We start from the raw sequence: 22,149 nt of genomic DNA, 5'->3' as shown, positions 1-22,149 counted from the left end.
GTGTGTGTGTAACTGTACTTGTGTTTTCCATGCCTACTGTGATGTGATCCTAGAATATTCTATCCATGTCTGTCTGTCTGTCAAAGCCCAGTGTCCTATCCTACACCAAGCTGGTGTCAGATTATACTCAGACACCAGAGTCTGGTGACAGACAGAAAGAAATAAACAGACAGACAGAAGAAGAGTGAGGGAGCACATGTGGCTCACACGCAAAAAGAGAGAAACCATTTAAGCGAGGTTACTCCGAGGTTACTCCGTGTGGGAAATAAATAAATAATACAAGTACTATATATAATACAAGAAAATGACAGCTTGGCACACGCGACAGTAACTTTTATTTTTTTAGAAGAAGCAAACTAATATTGTTTATGCCGTTGGCCTGTTTATTTGTATGTATTTGTATTTATTTGTATTTATTTACATGTGTAAACTTGAAACATTATTGTACTGTAAAAAGGTTTATTTTCCCTTGATCTTTATCTTTTTTAGTATAATAGTATTAGTTTACTATAATTAGATTAATACACAATAATCAACACTAACACTTTAATTTAGAACACAGCCAAATCAAATCATAGTACATAGGCTTACGTGTTCAATCAATTATTCAATCATAGCAAATGGCACAAACAATATTAGTTTGCCTCATACAAAAATTATCTTGTACCGGAACTTGTATTATTTCCCACCCGGAGTACCCTTGCATCTCGGAGGACAGGCAAGACTGGCAGTGTCGGTAGGCCAATCAGAGGCAGGCTGGGCGTTACCATGTCTATGCTCAGACGTAGAAAAGATATACGCACCTCAGCTCTCTCTTTCTCACTCTCCCAACACTCATCACAGGATTCCAGAATGAGTCTATTTGCTGTCTCACTTATGGGTTGCATAAACACACTCCTTTTTTGGGCATTTAGGTTGTGGAATTTAGTGCGTCAGTGATTATCGACCGTGTTCATTTATTTTCAAGGACCCCCACATTGATATGCATTAGGTCAAGGTGCCCCATTTGGATAGCATTGGTATCCACCAGGATTCTCAATCTAAACTGTAAAGATCCTCAGTGTTTATGTTACTCTGAGAAGTAAAACCAAATGCACCCGGAAGGTTCCATTCGGCTCCATTTGTACACTCTTAAGAGTTACAGATCCATAAGGGTCCATTTTGGACCCCTAGTGGTCCCTGGACCAGATGTCGAGAACGAGTGGAGAACACACACACACGCAGCCCTTTTTTGGGCTTTTAGGCTGCGGTATAATAAATGACCTCTTTCAGCGGGGGAAAGAATAATAATCGTAACGTCACCGTCAGCAGTTCTGTGATGTTGAGACTCATGGAATACGGGAAATGTGCTGTCTGAACCTGGGGTCACGTGACCTGACATAGAATTATGCATAATATCCTTCATGTGATCTGAGCACACACCGTGGCGTGTACCAGCTGTGAGAGGGGGAGGCCTGGTCGCTGTCGAGAAGAGATTTCAACTTTCTTTCTTTTTTTTTGTCTATTGAATTAAAAGTGCCCTACTTCATCATACAAGGACGTCAAGCAAAAGTAGTGAAAATAGCTCACAATTCCGTGTTGGATCGCAACACATTGTGCTGCAGATGTGTCAAGAAAAAATCTTTTCACACAATATCCTCACAACCGTGAGGAGGTTTTAGAAACGCCACTAAAATCTATGCTGTCAAATACATGATTAAACTCTCAAATCTATGCTGGCCAAAAACCAATACTGCCTTAGTTACCGGCGGTAATATATGAATAAACTCCTTAGGCACCTGATGGCATGGTTAAGAAGACATTTTGAATTTCATTCATTTTCAAAATGAATGAAATTCAAATCAATCCATTTTTTAAACACACATCGTTTTGGAGCTCAAGTTTCAGTATCTAAAGTTTCAAGTCGTCCGCAAGTTCATTTTGATACCACTCTGAAATTAAAGGGTAAACAATGTGGCTTCCTCGAGGAAAAAAACGATGAAACCACAGGATGCTTTGGTAAACACTCAGCAGTTATGTCAAGCAGACTGTGAGTCACATAGTGAATGCACTAGTCATTCCAGAGAGCACTTATGGTCCACCCCCCCCCTTCTGGAGTCTGATGACAGACAATGACACAGCGGTGATCTTTCCAGTAACAGCTAGCTGTGCGTGTTGACAGTCATTATGCACTCATTTGAGCGTTACAAAACTATAGGAAACCAATGTGCATCTCGGGAACCAGGATCAGCCTGGGAACGGCTTGGTGAGTGGCTCCAATGTGGATCTCGGCATTCACGTCACATCGGTCATCTATGACTCCATTTGACATTAAATTAAACATTTCAAAAGGTATGATGAAACATATCTTGTGTGGGAAATAAAATAGTGGGGATGCTTCTATGGCCTACTGGCTGTGTGTGCACAAGAAGGTTGGCGCTGGTCAGTCGAGATGAACTCCAGAAAAAAAGACAGACAGACATACACCCACGGTCGGCCATTTGCATGGCCACACCGTAAAAAGTCAAATCGAGACAAATGCCTCACATCCTCAAGACCTTTGATTTTACACCTAAACAACAACAATCACCGACTCTACGGTTTATATCAGTTTCTTTATAATTATTGACCCTGTGTGTTGAAAAAGCTTCGTATCAAATTAATAATAATTAAGTTCCCGATTAAAAGTCCTTGGCTTGTGTTCTGGCTGCTGGGAAATGTTATCTGATGCCGATTAAAGTGACTTGGGGGGATAATGTGATTTACCTTGGCTTTCCCTTCCAACAAACGGTTTTACATTTACTGGGGAGAGAGGAGCACCTCCGATTGCATGATAATAGAGAGACATCATGTGAGTGTGTCTTAGCTGTGCTGAATAATGCTCTGGAGTCTGTACTGTTTCAGAACAAAGCCCAATGCAACGGCCTGCTGGCGATGCACCAGAGAGAGGCTGGCAAAGACTGGCACGGATGCCTGCTGGTAAGCACCTCTGAGTCTACCGACCCCTGCCTTGCCGTATGTAGGGTACCCAACCCTTGGTGATGGTGACAATGTACAGCAAACTGCCAGATGTTTAAAATAGGGCTGCAATTAGTTAATAGGGGGTATTGCGCATGACATCATCATCATCATACCCGGAAGTTATGCTCCCAAGGCTTCACAATGCAACACATAAAGATCTTGCAGATTGGCTATGTTCGCTATTTTTGTGTGACACTGCTGTATGACGTAGTAATAGATTGCTCTCAGCACGTCACTTTGTGCTTTGTACATCTGCTATTTTCTTTTTGCATTTTTGAAAAGTCTTGAAAGTGTGAAACTACTAAATAGTGCTACTAAGTGTAAGTAGTGCACGTACCACTAGTAGTGTAAGTAGTACTAAGTAGTGCTACTAAGAAGGCATTTGTAGAATCGGCTAAATGGGTTAATAATGTTTGCAGTTTGGCCTGTGGATTTGCATGATGGCTTAACACCTGGAGAAAGTGCCACACCTGTAAAGTTACTCATTGATTTGTACACCTTCCGTATGGGACAAACTACACGGACATCCTCCCATCTCGTCTCACAAATGTTGTGTCTGATAACGAAGTGTAAAGCAGTTAGCCGTTGATGTCGGGCAGATTGGACCCTTGTATCTCCATATTTCAACTTTATAGGTAATTATTAATTTATGAAAAAAACAACCTTTGTGAGTCTGTAGATAGTCTTTTTTTTGCTTCTTCTGAAAATGTTTGAAAAGTGAACAAACTAGATTTTCAGGCTACTATGGTAGTACTACGCGGTCTTCAAATCTAGTCACATATTGCACTGATCAGAGAAAAAGATCACAGAGTTATGTCCATTTGAAGTGTTAAATACTGCCGCTAACGCTACTGCAGTAGTGCCCCATGTGTGTGGTTTTGATCATTCTCATGCCAGTCCCCTGAAGTGTTTGTGCCAATGAAGTTTGTTGCAGATTGGAGCAAACAGTGCGCTTGTGGCCCCCTGGGGCCGATATGACTATTCTCATGCCAGTCCCCTGAACAGTGTTTGTAGGTAAATTTGGTACGGATTGGAGCAACGCTGTATTCGTGGACCCTGGGTGGCCCTGACATGGCAAGGTGTGGTGAAGGTGTGTGGGTGCACAGTGTGTGGGTGTGATGGCTTACTTGCTGAGGGTGAGGGTGAGGGAATCTGTAGCTGCTCTAATTTTGTTCTGTGCCTCCACATGGGTCATGTCCTCTGCGTTGCTGTTAGCGATGGACACCACCCAGTCGCCCACGCCTACGCCCGCCTGAGCTGCCTTCCCACCGGGGGTGAGCTGTAGAGAGGAGACACGGAGCGTTAGAGGAATAATATGACATTGATAATACGAGCTCATGTGTGTAAGTTACTGTAGGATAAAACATTTTTTTCCATGAATTCTATTTGTGATTCTAAAAGGGATACAGTAGTTACAGTCCTTTATTCCGTTTGGCTGAGTCCCATGGTAAGATCCTTGATAAACAACACACACACACACACACACACACCTGGACGGCATGTATCAGTCTTGTATACAATATTCACCGCGCTGTTCAACAGATGAGTATGATTAAGGAGGTATGTAAGAGGAGTGCTCCTTTTTGTGTCACGAAGTGACGCACTATGAGCTTGTATATCTGCCATTTATGAATAGTCACCATAAGACATGACACAGATGCTTCCCCAGCTTTGATGGTTTAAATTCAACAAGCAACTTCCTGGTTTGTGCTGACAGTTTCAGAACTACTTGCTTGTCAAAATTATTGTTATTATTTTCAGTTACTTACCCAGCCTTATTCCGTGTAACTCATACGTACAAGAAGAAATAATCCACAAGGATAGACACCATCGCGTCCAGTATCATTTCTACATCCAACGTGATGCTTGAGTCAACATTCACTAGCCATGAAATCACACAAGATGTTTCCCCTGCTACCATCTGCGTTTCAGAAGAGCTGCATGCAGACATTTTGAATAATTTCATGGATATTTTTTATCATGTTTTCTAGGAATCACAGTAAGACCTGTGAGAAGGACTCAAGAGGAGCACTTCAACTTCCTACCATACTCTATAATTGGCCCTCAAAAAGGCTCATTATAAGGTGGCACCATTTATTCGCTCCACGTGTCAGAGGCACAGAGTTATATATAAACTAGAGGGCGGACTGCCCCGCCCCCCAGCTATTCATTTCAATGGAAGTTGCTCACTGGCGTTTGGAGCACCCGGAAGTCTGAAATACCCCCAATTAACTCAACATTGAGGCCAACGGGGCGCCGGGGGGGCGGGGCCACAGAGTTGTGAGCAGACGCACTAGTGTTTTCGGGCGGGGCAGACGATAGACGCATGCTTAGTAGCGTTTCAAATGCGGAAGCATTGTATTCTCAGATTTGTTTACAGAACAAAGTGTTCCTTCAAAAATCTAATCACACCATGTACAGTATAGTATACAGTGTATTTTCTTTTTCTCCCAAAAAAACGTTGCTTTCCATGTCACTGAGTGGGAAGTCGTAATTATGTCAAATAAATAACAGATTGCAAAGATATTTCACAGTTCAAACACCAGCTATGTCAACAGGCATTATGTCACACGTTATCTCTACCGAGTTCACCCCAGTGGCCTATTCGCAGCAATCAGCAATCGACTGTGTGTTCACAAGAGCCAGCCAGGGTCATCCATGTTCGTTCGCTGCACGAGGTACGCCGTTAACAATCAGTTTAAGAGGAGACACAATGTCTGGGTTTTCCCCCACGACATCGTCGCTGGCAGGCGGAAACCTCATATCTCCACATTTCAACTTTGTGTGCGCTTTTGGCCGTGAATAAACACCATACTTCGTCGTACAAAAGTGTCACACAAAAGTATCTAAAATGGATGTATTCAATTTTGGGCTTTTCTGCCTTTATTGATAGGACAGTAGGCCGACAGGAAATGGGGAGAGAGATGGGGAGTGACATGCGGCAAAGGTCGTCGGGATCAGGATTCGAACCTGCGACACGCTGTCATGCTGCCATTGCAGCCTAGGGTGCCCAGAAAACCACACTGGCGGCCCGGGCCATAGATTGGCCATTTTAACTACTTTTGAGAGAGCCTTTGACTAAATAACGCCCACATGGGATCCATTGCATCTCTTACGCTTTTGGACATACAAGCTTTCCCACCCGACATCGACGACAGATCATTTAGTTCAACACTGTCGGGACAAAGATTTATTATTAAGTTACCTCTCCCTATGATGTCACCCGTTTCAACTTGCAAGCCTATGATGTAGCACACATGTACAGTAATCCTCAACATTAACTTGGACTCGCGACAGACAGACACAGAGGGCGGGTGACCTTTGTTGTTCACAATGTTTGCATCATTTACTGGCCGAAATGCAACACAACTCGTCCAGACAGGTAGGTCGTTAGCCAATAAAGTGACATCATCATCATAATCTAATCCATCCATCTTCAACCACTTATCCGGAGCTGGGTCATCATAATGGAAGTCATTAACCAAGAGTGACATCCCCACTGCTGCCTTGGGCCATCGTGCAGACGGCAGAGTCCAAGCTATGAGTAATAATAAGAACGCCAGAGTTTATACTTAGACGCACACATGGGTATGGGGATTGTGCAACAAAATAGCTGATCTATATCAATGACTCACCCAATGGAGCCTTGAATTCCTAGAGCTTTTTTGGTTTTCGTCGCACTCCTGATCCAACATTCTCATATTTGATTAATGGAGGTAAATAGTGGCCAAGCTTAAGCTTTGATTCATCCAATATTGGAATATTGGATCAGGAATGTGAAACAAAATGATGAAATGAATTAAATTCTTCATAGGGTGAGTAACTGATAGAAAAACAGTCATTTTGAGAGAGCACAAGCATTTAATTGTATTTTCAATACACACCATAAAGTTGAACGATAAACTTGAAATCGAGAGTATGATCATAATCAGGAACATGTCACACATCATCAACAATGCCCTCTTGAAAAAAAAAAAACACACACACACACACACACACACACACACAGTTTAGTAAGGACTTTCGTCATCTGGTCCCTAAAGGCTTACCAAAACTCAAGACCTGATGTGTCAGAGTCTCAGATAACTGGAGAACAAAGTGTTCGACATCAGATAAGTGTGCAGTGCGCTACGGCATGAGCGCTAGGATTTTCTGGAGGGAAAAAAAAGGAAGCCCATCAGGATTACTCTCTGATGCCATGGATGACTGGGAGCGTTAGCTCCTCGAAAGGCCCAGAGGACACAAGGCTTCAATCAATAGCCTTCTGGCATGTTCCCACTAAGCTATTTAGTTTGCTTTGATTCGGGCAACATTAAAGGACAAAATACTAACTTGAAGAGCAAGTTAATGATGCTTAATTAATGCTACAGTGTGGAACACACAAGGGTAGAACAGGGGGAAAATACCCCCTTACTTTTGCACCTCAAAAAACCCTTGCCTCGAAACTACTATGCCGAGACTAGAGAATCAAAACATGTTAAATGTGTTTTTAAAAAGCAATCAGGACGGCTTGTGCATTTCACAGACTACTAAAACCACCATTTGTTCTGGAGCCAAGTTCAAACATCACTTTTAATTGCCTTTGATTCACACTCACTGGAAGCAATTAGGAGGGTTAAGAAGTCATGGTTCCTACGGTGGGCTACAAACACTTCAAAGTGCTCTTCAAACAGCCTGGACTGGAGAAAAACAACTCTGGCCTACAGACGCTGCGTGTCAGAGAGAGGAGAGAGGAGAGAGGAAAGAGGAGAGAGGGAGAGAGGGAGAGAGGGAGAGAGAGAGAGAGAGAGAGAAAAGGCTGGCCTGATGACAGCACTGGGGGACAGTAACGAGGTATACCTTTTCTTCAGTACTGTACTCAAGTACGTTTTTCTATCTGTACTTTATTTTATCAAAAAATAAAATGTACTTACTCAAGTATTTTGAGAACCAAGTACTCCAGTAACTCTACTTGTCTTGTAGTGGCGTAATATTTGACCAGGAGTATTTATTCTATACTTTGACTCAAGTACTTGGGTTGAGTACTTTATCCACCACTGGCTGCCAGCCAGCTACACGAGTGTTCAATGAGAAGAGGAGCCACACACACACAAGCAGAGAGCGAGAGAGCGAAGGGGAGGCATACACTGGAGTCAAGAGAGTGGCCCTGACAGGGATAAAAAAGCATTACAGGATGCCTGTGTGATTCCACTAATGATACAGTGATCAAGAGAAAAGGTAGAGGACATGGACTGTGCATGTGTGAGTATGCGTGTGTGTGTGTGTGTGGCTCAAAGGTCCTCACATGTATAGTAGAATTTAAGAAATGTCCTGGTCGTCACAAGAAAATCACACCTGTGTGAACTGAGTGGTGCAACTCCCCTCCCCCACAGACATTGCTGTTCCTTGGAGTGGTTGCACCACTCAAAAATGATTATTTTATGGATAAGCTTAGGGGAGCTAGGCTAACAAATTAACAATTAGGAAGTTTTGCATGATTTGGGTTAGGGCTTGCGCACTGGTGTCGTGCACTGAAAATAGACGATTTATAAGGTCGTAGATCAGCTATTTTGGGGCTTTGGGCTAGTGTTAAAAATGGCAACAACAAACAAGGTAAAAATGACATCCTAAAATTATACCGGTATATAGAGTATATACCGGTAGTAATAAAAGTGTGTGTGTGTGTGTGTGTGTGTGTGTGTGTGTGTGTGTGTGTTGATGGACATAGACACCTGTGCACTTGGCTCGGGTTCAGTGGAGCAGCTGTTCACTCACTTGAGAAGGCAGCAGTAATGTTGCTGTGCTCAGACCTTTGGGGGGGGGGGGGGAGTGGGTGTACAGAAACCCTACACCCCCTCCCACCAGACGCATTTTGTCAATACGGCGAAGGACATCGGAAAACATGTGACCATGTGGAAACTTCGCACATGCAGCGCGACATACGGCAACGATGCACCCCCCCCCCCCACGCAAAAAAAAGAAACCCTATAAAAATGACTTTTTAATACGTGCCATCAGTCTTTGTTGCGAGCTAACAAACTAGCAACATCTGCATCGTACATCACTGAGCACCATGAGCGGCTCAGAGTGAGTTATCGCTGCGGATCGCTCCGCCGGACAACATCTGTGGACAGCTTTTATGGCGCGACATCATTTTATCTGATTGATGCTCGCCATAATTGAGGGGTTAGTCGAAAAATCTCCAGCCTCTAATTTCCGGAGCAAGTGCAGCTCAGCACAGCCAGCAGGCTTCTAAAGGCCGTGATAGGAGTCAGTACTTTAGTTTTTTAAGCAAAATACCCTGTGTAAAATAAATACTGTCTAGTAAAAGGCCTGTTAGAAAATACTGTCTAGTAAAAGGCCTGTTAGGACAGAGCTTTTCAAATTGTATGCGAGTAGCTTGTAGCTCCTCTGTTTTTGAACAGCCAAAGTATGTATAACATAGGGCTTCAGTGTTTAATAATAAAAAGTGTTTAACATAAAAACGTATGTTTCATAATAATAATCTGAATCCGCCACGCAACATTTAACCATCAAAATAATTGTAGTCGAGAAGAATATTACTATATTTGCCACTGAGATGTAGTTATTGAAAAAAGGAAATTCTCAATGAAAGGTTCCTCAGAAGAATTGTACTTGTATTTAGGTACAGTACTTGAATAAATGTACTTAAGTTACTTTCCACCATGTTCTCAGACGGAAGAGAGAGAGAGCGAGAGAAAGAGAGAGAGAGAGAGAGAGAGAGAGAGGAGAGAGATATTTCTGTGTGCTATAGTATTTCAAAGCACTCGCCAACCTTTTCCAACTGCAGGGTTTCAAATTCACATCTTTCAAGTGCTTCCCTGGGTTGACCCTACAGGTAGGCCTGCTGTCAGGCTCTTGCTAGGCTAGGCTGCGTCACTTTGTTCTGGACCAGTTGATCAGGGGCAACACTTGAAAATCTCAAAAGCGTTCGCGGCCCACCCATCTGACGACTTAACAAGACAGGTGGGGGCCATGCATTTTCAGGGCCAGTTTACTAGAAAACAATCAATACATCGAATGTGTTTACCGGCGTGGATCAATGGAACTACTGTAGCATACTTGCATTCCCTGTTTTAAATCGGTATCACAGTGAAAATGTTTTAAAGAAGGTTTTTTGTCATTATGATTCAAATCTTAGTGTTTTGCCAATTATTTGGGGGCCCACTTGCAATATCCTCATTGCCAACCAGTGGTTGCGTTCCAACCGGCTGCACCGGGTTCTAGACTCTACTCTGTTATTGGTCGATGTATTACCAGACAAACAAGAGTTTATCCAGAGCAGCCTGTGCATGCACTCGCCCATTTAACTTTTTTATTCTTTCCACAGCTATTTGGAACCTGCTGAGAGACAAGCCTGACCTTACATCAGTCTCAGCAGCACAGCTGATGCGAGGCCAGAAATATCCCTCTGAGAAATGGAAAGCCAAAGCTGCAGCCGCAGGGTCCGACCGAGCGGCCGCTAAATGGCCTCACTGAGAAGAACAGCTAACAGTAGTACTAACTCACGTTAAAGGCAGTGCTGCTTCGAGCCGCCGGCCAGCAACAAACAGAAGGCATGCACAGCTTTAAACAGCCATGGCACAAACTCCCTCTGTGGGCTTCTCTATCAGGTGGTCTTGAATTATTAATTCAGCCCCCTGTAACAAGTCTACTTTTACTGTCGAGTTGAGTGTGCAGGCGTGTGTGTTTGTGTGTGTGTGTACTTATAACTATACTTGTGAGGTCCCAACGTATGTATAGTGGAATTCAATTTGAGAAACAAGACATTGTGAGGACAAGTTTGATTCACACTTCGGATCGGCTATTTTCGGCTTCAGAGTTTAGGGTTGATGGCAAATGGCGAAATAAAATTGCGGTCCCAGAACGTTTATGTCTCACAAATATAGTAAATACAAAATGTGCATGTAGTGTGTACTGTGTGTTGTGTGTGTGTGAGTGTGCAATCAACAGGCAGCCTAGTTAAAAAGCGAGCCGCACCCACAGCAAGGATTTCAGGCCCCATCCAGCTGTGGCACTACTAGAGAAGACATTCATAAAGCTCACCACCACTATGCTTATTAACGTGACTTCATGTGTAATTTCCTCCACGCCGAACGTTTGAGTCCAGCAGAGTGGCATGTGTTTGTTGATAAAAAGCAGATGGCTCCCCGAGGGCTCTGAGCAATGCTATCGCCATGTTCATACGACCGCAACACCAGCAGATCCGCTAGTGAAACCGACAGATAGATAGACACACTTATCCGCCAGGGAAAGAGGCTTATGCTCCGAGGCTGGACTCAATAGTCAGGGTCGCAACTCCACTGATGATTTCACCAGAAAAGTATCCCTTTGACACTGGAGGAAGCCATCATCTGACAGAGGAAATGAAGTGTCGGCTGACATATGTCATCAATGTCGGCCGGAAACCCTGTACTGTATCTCCATAATTCACCTTTGTTGTTTATCATACATTAATGCCCCATTTGATACTTGCAAGTGACGTGCAAAAGCAGAAAAAAAAACGTTTTTGACTATAATGTCATGCTCAAAACAGTAAACAACAAACAAGAGCTTGCGATCATCGGATCCATTGGATCACACAGGTCTGAAAAGTTCAGTGGTGGAAACGATACTTTTAAAACATGTGAAACATGCGAGTATCAATCAATACTGCAATATAGAAATACTCTGTTACAAGTACAAATTCAGAATTTACTTGAGTAAAAGTGCAAAAGTATTGGTATCAAAATGTACTTAAAAGTACTCAGTCAGTACTCGGCTTGCAGATCGGATATTTTCGAATGGCCGGAATGTATATAGGGCTGAAGTAGTTACTGTATGTTTTGTAATAATCAAAATCTACAAAGAAACTAGTAACTAAAGTTTTCAACAATATTTGCCTCTGAAATGTAGTGGAGTAGAAGTAAAGTATTGGAAATTAGAAATACTCCAGTAAAGTACAGATATCTCACAATTATACTTAAAGGACCACTTCACCACTTTTCAACCCATCTTCATATAATAGGTCCTCACGAATAATCAAGATAAAATGGCACAGTGTTTTTCTACTCAGACTGTGTCTCATAGGAGGGCTGTGGGCAGTTCAGAAACCTGTCCACCATTGACATCATCGATGGGGAATCCAAGCTAATAGAAACTGCAGGCTTTCTATTCCTGAAAAGTTCCAATGTTTTGTTTGTTTGTATGTTTTCAGAAGAAATCTGCCTAACAATGATGTCACTAGTGGACTGGTGTTACAGGTTTCTGAACTGCCCACAGCCCTCCTATGAGACACAGACCGAGTAGAAAAGAATGGTGCCATTTTATCATGATCAACCTATTATATGAAGATAGGTTGAAAAGTGGTGAAGTGGTCCTTTAAGTACAGTACTTAAGTAAATGTACTTTACTTTCCACCACTGGGAAACGTTCTAATGGTTTTTGGACATACAAGGTTTCCTCCCAATGGCGACGACGCGAGACAATGGGCCTGTCTGTTGCCACTCCAAGGATGGATATGAGAAGAATCCCTGGAATGCAGAGAAAGCTGCAGCTCTCCCTCCCGGCTCGCAGAGCCTTGTGGGGAGGAAGGAAGGACCGTGTTCACAGACAAACACGAGGGCCAATGTCCTCGCTCGCTCATGCACTCGGTAGAACGAGACACAAGAAGAGCCAGACGGGAGCTACGGCCGAGGGACATCCATCACATACACCATTAGAACTCGCGTATAGAGCCAGAGTGTGTGCGGTTTGGTTTATAGTTTTTTTTTCATTATTTAAACAATCCACAGTTCTGCATGATAAATGCTGAGTTATCAAAGCGCTCTAAAAAAAAACAGGCCAAAACCCACAAATAAACCAAACGACTGTAATCCCCCCCCCCTTTCATTTCATCATCCCATCTCAAACGTTACCTCATCCCAACAAATCAAACACTAAAGACACATTGATCATAGGGGCCTTGTCGCTTTGCCTCCCGGCGTTTCAAACTGAGCCTTTTGTCCCATCAGTCCTCGCCAGGTTCTTTATTGCATAATCCCTCTAAAGTGACTGTCTGAGGGGGAGATGCTTATCTGATGGCTTTGTGTCAGTAAAAGACCACCCACAAAATTGATGTGCTGCTGCAAGCCCCCCCCCTCCACCGTCTGTCCGAGCCTGCCACCGGCACACAGCTGTCTTACTACCAGTGAGGGGCACAGTATATCTTTGAGCTTTACATCTCCTGGATGGCTCGTTTCCATCCAGCAGTATGCCTGCGTGATTCACTCGCCGGGTTCGTTTATGACAGACAAGAGCAGAGCGGACAGCGGGGGAGAAGGGGAGAGGCAGAGCTGACAGGCAGACGGGGGAAGTTCAGTATCAACTTAAACCAGCTGATGGCTGCTCAGGTGGCTATAATGAGTGCTCAGGGAGGAAGCAGTTAAGTTTTAGTTTTTTAGTTTTTAGATTAAACAAAATATTAAAAATCAAACCCTAACCTTACCTAACCAAAACCCGCAAGCACGGGAGCAGTGCATGTCGGACCGTTGTTTCCGCACGTCGGTCCGTCCGTGTGTCTAATCTGCGTGTGCATCCGTGCTCTTATCTTACATCATCATGACGTAAAATAGACACTATCCCTATTGCCTATTTTCACTACGATGAATTCTCCATTCATTGTCAATGGAAATGTAATGTTTAAGACGAGGTTTGTGGATGGTAACCAAAAGCTGGATGTAGGAGGGGCTTTTCTGCCTAAAATTGAGATAGACCGGAAACAGGTAGAGAGACAGAGTGAAACACAGTCGTGTCGTGTGGATAAGGATTTGAACCCGCGATACGCTGTCAGGCTGCGCTGTATTAGAGCCTATATGTGGTATGCGCCTGGACCGCTAGGCCAGCAGTCGCCCAGCTGTTAAGGGTTAAGCGTCTTGCCCAGGGACACAGACACATAGACTGGGGGGGGGGGGGGACCACGACACCGATGACCCTCTGATCACCAGACCTGCCTCTCTACCCGCTCAGCTACGGCTGCCCCAGCTCAGACAGTTGCGGGAATGGCAGAGCAGTGAGAAAAAGCAACATGAGTCACAACTTTACGGCTCCCATGCCCCGAAGCGTGACAGCCAGGCTACTGGTCTGGAAAACACTAGGTATATATTAGCCACAAATCACTCGTTTGGCTTCCGCTTATGACATCATTGACCTCCGTATCCACCCTCTCCCCCGAGGCTACTAGACAGTCAGTCATGAAAGCTATATGACGGCATGCGAGACAAAGAGGGACGCGGAAAGGCTTCACAGTTCAAGAAAGCATGTGAGTCACGTTACTATGACAGGAAGGAAAGTAATCAAGACGGGTGATGTACCTGGATCTGTGAAGCAAACTGGCGGTCTGCACTAGCTGATGATTAAGTGCAGCTGATGATTAAGGCCACATTATGTCACCACACAGGGTTTCGGCCGTTACAGGCACACAAAACCAAAACATTATTTATAGGGTTGCCATCCCAGTCAAATACGGATTTGTCGACTGATTTGATAAATAATAATAATAATAATAATTTGATTAGTTGATTGAATGTGTTTGAGGTAGGTTGTCGTTTGTCGGACCAATGACTAGTCTGAACTAAGTACTGCACCCGTGTTGGGCATGTCAATGAAGGCAAACATTTTCAGATTTTTCCATAAAATGTATGCAAGTTTTGCCTTTGCCAATTCAAATAATAGATCTATAAGCCAACTACGCATCGATTCGCGACGCAACGCGTTGTTAGCCTGTAGATCTCTTCTTTTTAGGGGGAACCGGTGATACTCTCGCGAGGCTGGAGTATTTAGCCACTCCCTAGGAATTCCTTCTTTTTTTATAAGAAAAAACGATCCGTCCATAGGATGCATCCCATGGTCCGGACGATCGCGCCGTGATTGGCCCACTGGTTGTCAGACAACCATTGTTGTTGTTTTTTATGTTTCGTTTCTATTAACTTAATTTAATTAGTTTTAGATGTAATCAGAACGCAATCAAAATGTAATTAATTGAGTTTAGGGAGTTTAATGGAAGCTTGAATACCTTCCCAGTAGCTCAGCTGAGCTGCTCATTTCATTAAAGGCTTTAGCAAGAAAATAGGGCGACATTTTTGCATTGATCGGCTAGTAATGGTGATTTGATTCCATGCCACTACTGCTGTCGCTTTCTGACATTCAAATTCCTGAACTTGGCCCCCCATCCACACTCACATCCTGCAACTGTACCCTGCCACCCTAAAAGATATGACTGCTTTGTGTTTGGCCTTCCTTGTCATATTAATGTTTCTGCATCCATTCAGCCTTGTTTTGGTAGAAGATAAAGTGTTTGTTGACATGCTTCCAGTGGGAACATTCCGTTTTGTTCTGTCTGATGCCTGCCAGTGAAACGGGCAGGTAAGGAACGTGTGCTGGCAGGTGAGAAATTATTATTGCTCTCAATGCAGGTTTAGCTCACGTACGCAGGCACGTGCACAGCGACACACACACACACACACACACACACACTAATATACTATATATATTCTATGTAAATCAGTATATTGTTTAAAGGTCACTTCAGCCTCTAAGGTAACAATATAACACTGTCAGTGGAAAATGACTGCATAATGGTAAGTCTGGTCTGCCGGCAACGCGCGTGCGTGCGTGCGTGTGTGTGTGTGTGTGTCAAGGCAAAGAAACACTGCACATATAAGGCCTGGGAAATGGCTTGTTGCTCTCTCGTCCTCTTTAACATCAATGGCAGTTTATAAGAGAATCAGAGAGAATCCATTTAAAGCCAAGATCCAGTGACCTAAAACGGACATTAACGGCAGTGTGTTCCAGAGGACGGATAAACAAAACAAACCGCTACCCATCATCACATCCTTACAGGGAGGGGAAGAGTACAGTACCTAATACCAGCGGACCCCTCGGCAACAAAACAAAACACACAACAGACCACTGCTGACATGATGCCTCGGAAGAATGTTGAGAGCCAACGCCAGATTTGAAAAACTAACAGAAACCTGATTCACCCTCGGGGTCTATTAATCCCCCCCCCCCCCCCCCCCCCCTCCCCCCCCACACCGTGATTGGCCCACCGGTTGTCAGACAACCTTTGTTGTTGTTTTTTATGTTTTGTTTCTATTAACTTAATTTAATTAGTTTTAGATGTAATCAGAACGCAATCAAATGTAATTAATTGAGTTTAGGGAGTTTCATGGAAGCTTGAATACCTTCCCAGTAGCTCAGCTGAGCTGCTCATTTCATTAAAGGCTTTCACTCATTTGCTCTGTTTTTTCTCCCGTTGCAACTACATCACGTGCATTATTCTTTAGTTCAGTGTTTCTCAACCTCTGGCACGTGTACCACTAGTGGTACTTGAGCCCGCCTCTGGTGGTACTCAGATATTTATATTACTGCAGGAAGTTCTTCTGACCAAGCAAATGGTTGAAATAGGCTATCCAGCCATGCTGAAATGAGCATGACAGCACACCGAGCTGATAATAGAAGATTTGAGAACGGATTAATCACAACTCAACTGATATTAGAAATATCAGTTGTGCTGATTAGACAGAGTTTGGTCAGAGCAGCAGCATTATTGGCTTAGGGATGGAACAAAAACCAAATAAATTCAAGGAATAAATAAAAAGGTCCCTCCTGTGTTAACTGTGCATAGCTGAATAGGATGGGGCAGGTCCACGCTCCTGTATTTTAACATCAGTTATTATGGTGGTACTTGGACAGCCAGATATTTTCTGTGGTGGTACTTGTATAAAAATGGTTGAGAAAATGAGAACCACTGGTCTAGTTAAATGGATCCTTACAGGTCTAGAACTCTGAGTTTACGAATGGAACTATCAGTTAAATAAATTAACACTGACATTTTTATTTTGCAGATGAAAAGAAAAAGAAAAAAAAGAAGATACCATAATTACCATGCTCTGAAATGTATATCAAACTGAGGGACCTTGACATCGAAAAGGTTGAGGGTCACTGGACCAATTTAACAAAAGAGGATATAATCCAGAACAGGTTGGGTCATCATTGCTGTGTGGTCGCGCTTGTGTTGCAGACGCAAATAGACTCTTTAAAAATAGATCGAAGCCCTTTACATAGAGTTAAGGTGCTCTGATGGGGTGACGGCGGGGGTGAAGAGTGTAACTGTTTGCCACATTCTTTAGGGAGGGAGAATGTGAAAATGTCCCCCCAAAAGAACACTAGACAGGGTCTAATAGCGTCGTGGCTTCCTTGTGTCATGACATCATATGGATCACGTCAGCATTTGCCCAAATGTGGAGTTGGGATCATAAATACTAGCCTCAAATTACAGCTCCAGGGGTAGCATCTCAGCTCCACTGAGATAATTCAAATAAATAAATAATAATGGAAAGATATTCAAGGACTGAGTTTCCTCCCCTGCAGCTGGCAGTGTGCACAAGGGATTTGGCGCTGAGCGGTGGTTTGAGAGACACACATTTCTGAGGGGCATATCTACATTGTACACCCACCCACACACACACACACACACACACACACGGTTCTCAAACTTTGCCATGTCAAGGCCCCCAAATTAATATTGCATTGTGACCTCCACATAAGATTTGTTAAAATGAAATAGATTGATGCTATATTAACTAATTTCTCAGGAGATCCCCTGGAACCCCCTCAAGGACCCCTTCAGTGTCTTATTGTATCTACTGTATGTGCACACCCGTTTGTTATTGATGTATTAATTACATTTGATTTTATTGTTGATGCTACGTTTTCTTGACTTTTACAGCACTTTGTTTTTAAATGTGCTTTATAAATAAAGTTTGATATGATGTGAGGTAGGGCGGGGACCCGACTTTTAAGAACTAATGTTCTATCTAAACGTCTCGCTTCTTACACGGCATGTTGTTGTTGATATCACAGATACAAAGCAGCACATAAAGGAAGTAGGTATTACCCTTGACACGGTGAGAGGCATGCTGAAGTCCTTGCCTCCCTGCAGCCTGAAGCCCCAGGGCGCTGGGCCTTCCAGGGTTATGCTGTATACGTTCATGGCCTTGGGAAAGAGAAGAGAAAAACAAGAAACCAATGTTAATTAGCTGGACTGCTCTGAAAACATTGTGTTCCAGAACATTATTTCCCCCTGCTTCGATGTCAACTGTCAGCTGGGATTCTGTTCGAAACAATTGATCTGGGGAGAACAATGTCAGACACAGAAGAGGGTATGAGAGAAAATAAGGTTTAACCTACTAACCTGTGAGTCAATCTACATACTTATGGAGTTCATTATTAACACTGCTCTCTGGCACAAATATGCACTTGCGTTTATGACAGGCGAGAGTACATATGATACCAATACTGCACACCCTGTACTGCAACCGGAATTTCAGCAGACTAAAAATTTAAAATTTTAATTTTAATTCATTAAAGAAAATGAAACATAACGTTCCGCATCAATTATCATGAACTTTGGCAGCCTGCAGCTGCTGTACATACATTTGGCAGAATGCAGATACAGCAAGGAGATATGTGCCTCAATGTTTAACGTCATTTGAATAGTGCATTTGCATTAATAGCTTTTAAAGATTACAACCCCTCATCATGTAATTCTAAGAAGAACCAAGGGCAACTTGACCCACCCGGAGCTATGGTACCAAGTGACTTACGGGCATAGGGCTGGCTGACGTGACCTACATACCTGCACCCTCACTCCACTCTTTATGTTGTCCCCCTCCCCCCCGCTTCCCCACTACAAGATAGCAGCACTCATCATCATGACATACAGCCCCTTGCTGCCATCCAAGCCTACCTTGTCCTGTGGCGTTCGCTTGGAAACCCTAACCTGATGAGGAGGCTACAGCCAAAAGGTGGTGAGCTCTCTCTCTCTCTCTCTGTGAGTGTGTGTGTGTGTGTGTGTGTGTGTGTGTGTGTGTGTGTGTGTGTGTGTGTGTGTGTGTGTGTGTGTGTGTCTCTCTCTCCCCCTCCCTCCTTCTTGTGACAGAGGCAAGTCCTTGCTTCTCCACACAATCCTCAGAGGCTATATAAGGAATGTAAAACTACACCAAACTATTTCAGCCCAACACCCACATGAGTCACGGAGAGGGGTGGGGGGTGAGGGTTGGAGAGAAGGAGAACATCAACCACCCAATATTCTGGCACAGATTTTTTGCACATAAAACCTATGGACAGTTAAAAGTATAGACTACTTCTGAAGCACAGAGAGAAGGCCAGGCCTGCCGACGTATGTGAAGCGAAGCCTGTGAGACCCTGCATTCCTTCCAGAGAGCATGAAGTCCGTTTCAGCACAGTACAAAAAAACCCTCAAACCAGCAATTAGTTTATGACATCAAGCTCTTAAAGCGACAGGGGGACCCAAAAAAGGATGCTTTCAAGTCAGTTCAAAAAAGGTTTTAAAATGTTGTTAGGTTTATTTGCCCTGGATTGTAAACTATAGAAAACGAGGTGCAAAATGCAGGCTTATAGACCTGCATGGGATAGCATGGCACCCCAGGGCCCAGGCAGTTGAGTCCCCATGCAAAAGCTATTGCAGTTGCTATAATAAGATGTTAAGATTCCTTGAGGGCGGCTAATCTAAGTTTAAATGTGAGTCTGTAATTATAAACAACAATTTTGTAAACGTCAATTTAAAAAAACTTCCCACAAAACAAGCCACATTTAAGGACACCATTCTAAGTCTTTCCAACATTACAATAATGTAGTTTTTCGTAATTAAATTTAAAAACAAAATGTCAATGTGTGAACACTTAACAGGCAATGTGATTAAGCTGCATCTTAATCTGTGATTTTGTGCCATCAATATTGAGGCATCAAAAAGCTTCAAATTAGAAAACCAACTTTAAAATATTGGCTTGGCAATAACACAACATCAACAGGTGAAGATCTAGGAGACCTTAGATTGTTATTTACATAACACTGGTGGTGAAACACTGCGTTCATTCATCCCTTTAAAACTCGAGGCAACACGCACATCACACCAGGTGTATTTCTGTTTAAATGACGTCTCTGTGGCCAAAATAGAAATAGGTGTGTGGGCTCTTTTTCTGCAGTCATTTATATCACGAGAAGCTGTCACAATGCAGAGCAGCTGAAACTCTGAGAAAAAGTCAGTCACACAAACTCACCTTGTATAGTCTAATAATAAATACAGGACTACACTGGAAATAACTTTTTGTATACGTTATCCTAGTAGGTACAATATATTGTTTTGTTTTTTTACAATCAATATACCAAGGTTTGTTGTAGTGCAACACACACGAAAAACTTTCATCACCTTGGACTCACACAGGCCCATGCATTGCATACACTGCAATTTTTTTCTTTTCTTTTGTTTAATAAAATAAAATAAAAACTCTTCTTAAGTTCTGCCGGATACTTTTAACCCGCTAGTAAGTAGGCTACGGCTGCACAACTTCTCCCAGGCAATACATTATTTCAGATATTACGAGTTTCGGTTAAAGTTCTTGTCTCAAGTAAAGTTTTTACCCAGTTCTTAAGAAATCGAATGAATGATCATTGCTTCCTTACCTCTTGTCCACCAGACATCCTGAGTTCAAAGTCTAAAAAGAGCTTTCCTGATCCCGAATCCTTATTAAAAAACAATCAATTAAATTATCAATAAATTAGGCTCGAGATCCAAGCCTGGGACTTCCTCAGACGTCAAAAAGGAACAGCGGATCCCGTCCAGAAAGCAGCCTGAGATCTATTCCCTCTCTGAGGATTTGTATTTTCTAAGTACCATGGTGTCGCCCCAAAAATAACAGATCTATAAGCCAACAACGCATCGCGACGCAACGCGTTGTTAGCCTGTAGATCTGTTCTTTTTAGGGGGAACCGGTGATACTCTCGCGAGGCTGGAGTATTTAGCCACTCCCTAGGAATTCCTTCTTTTTTTATAAGAAAAAACGATCCGTCCATAGGATGCATCCCATGGTCCGGACGATCGCGCCGTGATTGGCCCACCGGTTGTCAGACAACCATTGTTGTTGTTTTTTATGTTTCGTAGAAACGAAACATTGCGTTCCTCCGATTAAAACTAATTAGATTAAGTTCATAGAAATTAACTTAATTGAATTAGTTTTAGATGTAATCAGAACGCAATCAAATGTAATTAATTGAGTTTAGGGAGTTTAATGGAAGCTTGAATACCATCCCAGTATAGCTCAGCTGAGCTGCTCATTTCATTAAAGGCTTTCACTCATTTGCTCTGTTTTTTCTCCCGTTGCAACTACATCACGTGCATTATTCTTTAACAACACAAGTTCACAACATAACAAAACAAAACAAAGTGAAAAAACATATTCATGCTTTTTATGTTCCACAATCAGCAACACCTGGACTCCTGGAGTTGTATTTGATATAGTTAATATTTATATATTATTTGTGCCATGATGAAGATACATTCAGTATAGAACGTTTGCCGCACTGGTTGTATGTATGGGCTGTCTTTACTCATGTTGCCTTGCATGATAAATTAGGCTTAGGGTCTTTATTTTGAGGAGATGTCCCTCACTGAAGCTAAAATAATGGGTGTCAAAGTATATTTGGTCCATTGTATGTTAAACAAACACTTGATCTACATAGACCCATATTCACATTTGTATATAGCCTACTATGTTGATAAATTGAACATTTAATTAGTTTCCACAATGGAAACTAGTCCCCAGGACTTTTTGGTGTTATTCTTTTTGCCTGACTGTACCTCGGCTCCTGCTGTGGTATTTCTGACTAGCCTCGTTTGGAACCGTCAGTCACCTCCACTGTTGAGGTTCCAAAAGGAGCTAATTTCTGAGATTCGGCCTAATAAAAACTTCAATCAATAATGAACAAAATATAAACAATAGCCTACACCCTCGTGTTCACTCAAACAACCATTCGTTAACTTTGAAGGTGTAAAAAGGTTTTATTTAATTATGTATTTTAGAAGATAATAAAATAAAGTGTCCATATCACGCTTTGTCCAGCAGATGGCGATAGAGTCTAAAAACAGACACTACGCCCGTCACTTTATTAGATGGTCACTTTATTCCAACTGGTTGGTTGAGCATTACTCACTGAGGTCAGTTCACTTAGCAAGTTGTGAATCTTGTCTAGAGCGGATACGGAAACGGTTTGTGTGGGTGCATGTATTTGTGAGTAAATTACCGGATACAATAGGGTGGGCTTTACACC

The 22,149-nt window shown here is 42.8% G+C and overlaps 1 protein-coding gene across 1 annotated transcript in view; it reads right to left on the bottom strand.

Moving 5' to 3' along the window:
* pdlim7 (PDZ and LIM domain 7) overlaps nt 1-20,695 on the bottom strand; it is a 57,010-nt gene extending 36,315 nt beyond the window's left edge. Inside the window, exons 1-3 of the mRNA XM_083785616.1 lie at nt 20,506-20,695; nt 17,918-18,016; nt 4,128-4,279 (exon numbers count right to left, since the gene is read on the bottom strand). Coding sequence (XP_083641742.1) covers nt 4,128-4,279; nt 17,918-18,016; nt 20,506-20,523 — 269 coding nt within the window. The 5' untranslated portion in view covers nt 20,524-20,695. The remainder of the gene's footprint in view (nt 1-4,127; nt 4,280-17,917; nt 18,017-20,505) is intronic.
* Between the last annotated feature and the right edge of the window lie 1,454 nt (nt 20,696-22,149).

Source organism: Protomyctophum parallelum (assembly GCF_964188405.1).
Source record: "Protomyctophum parallelum genome assembly, chromosome: 16".
NCBI classification, from domain to species: Eukaryota; Metazoa; Chordata; class Actinopteri; order Myctophiformes; family Myctophidae; genus Protomyctophum; species Protomyctophum parallelum.
Note: the sequence above shows the minus strand (reverse complement) of the source record. Positions and strands in the feature narration are given on the sequence as shown.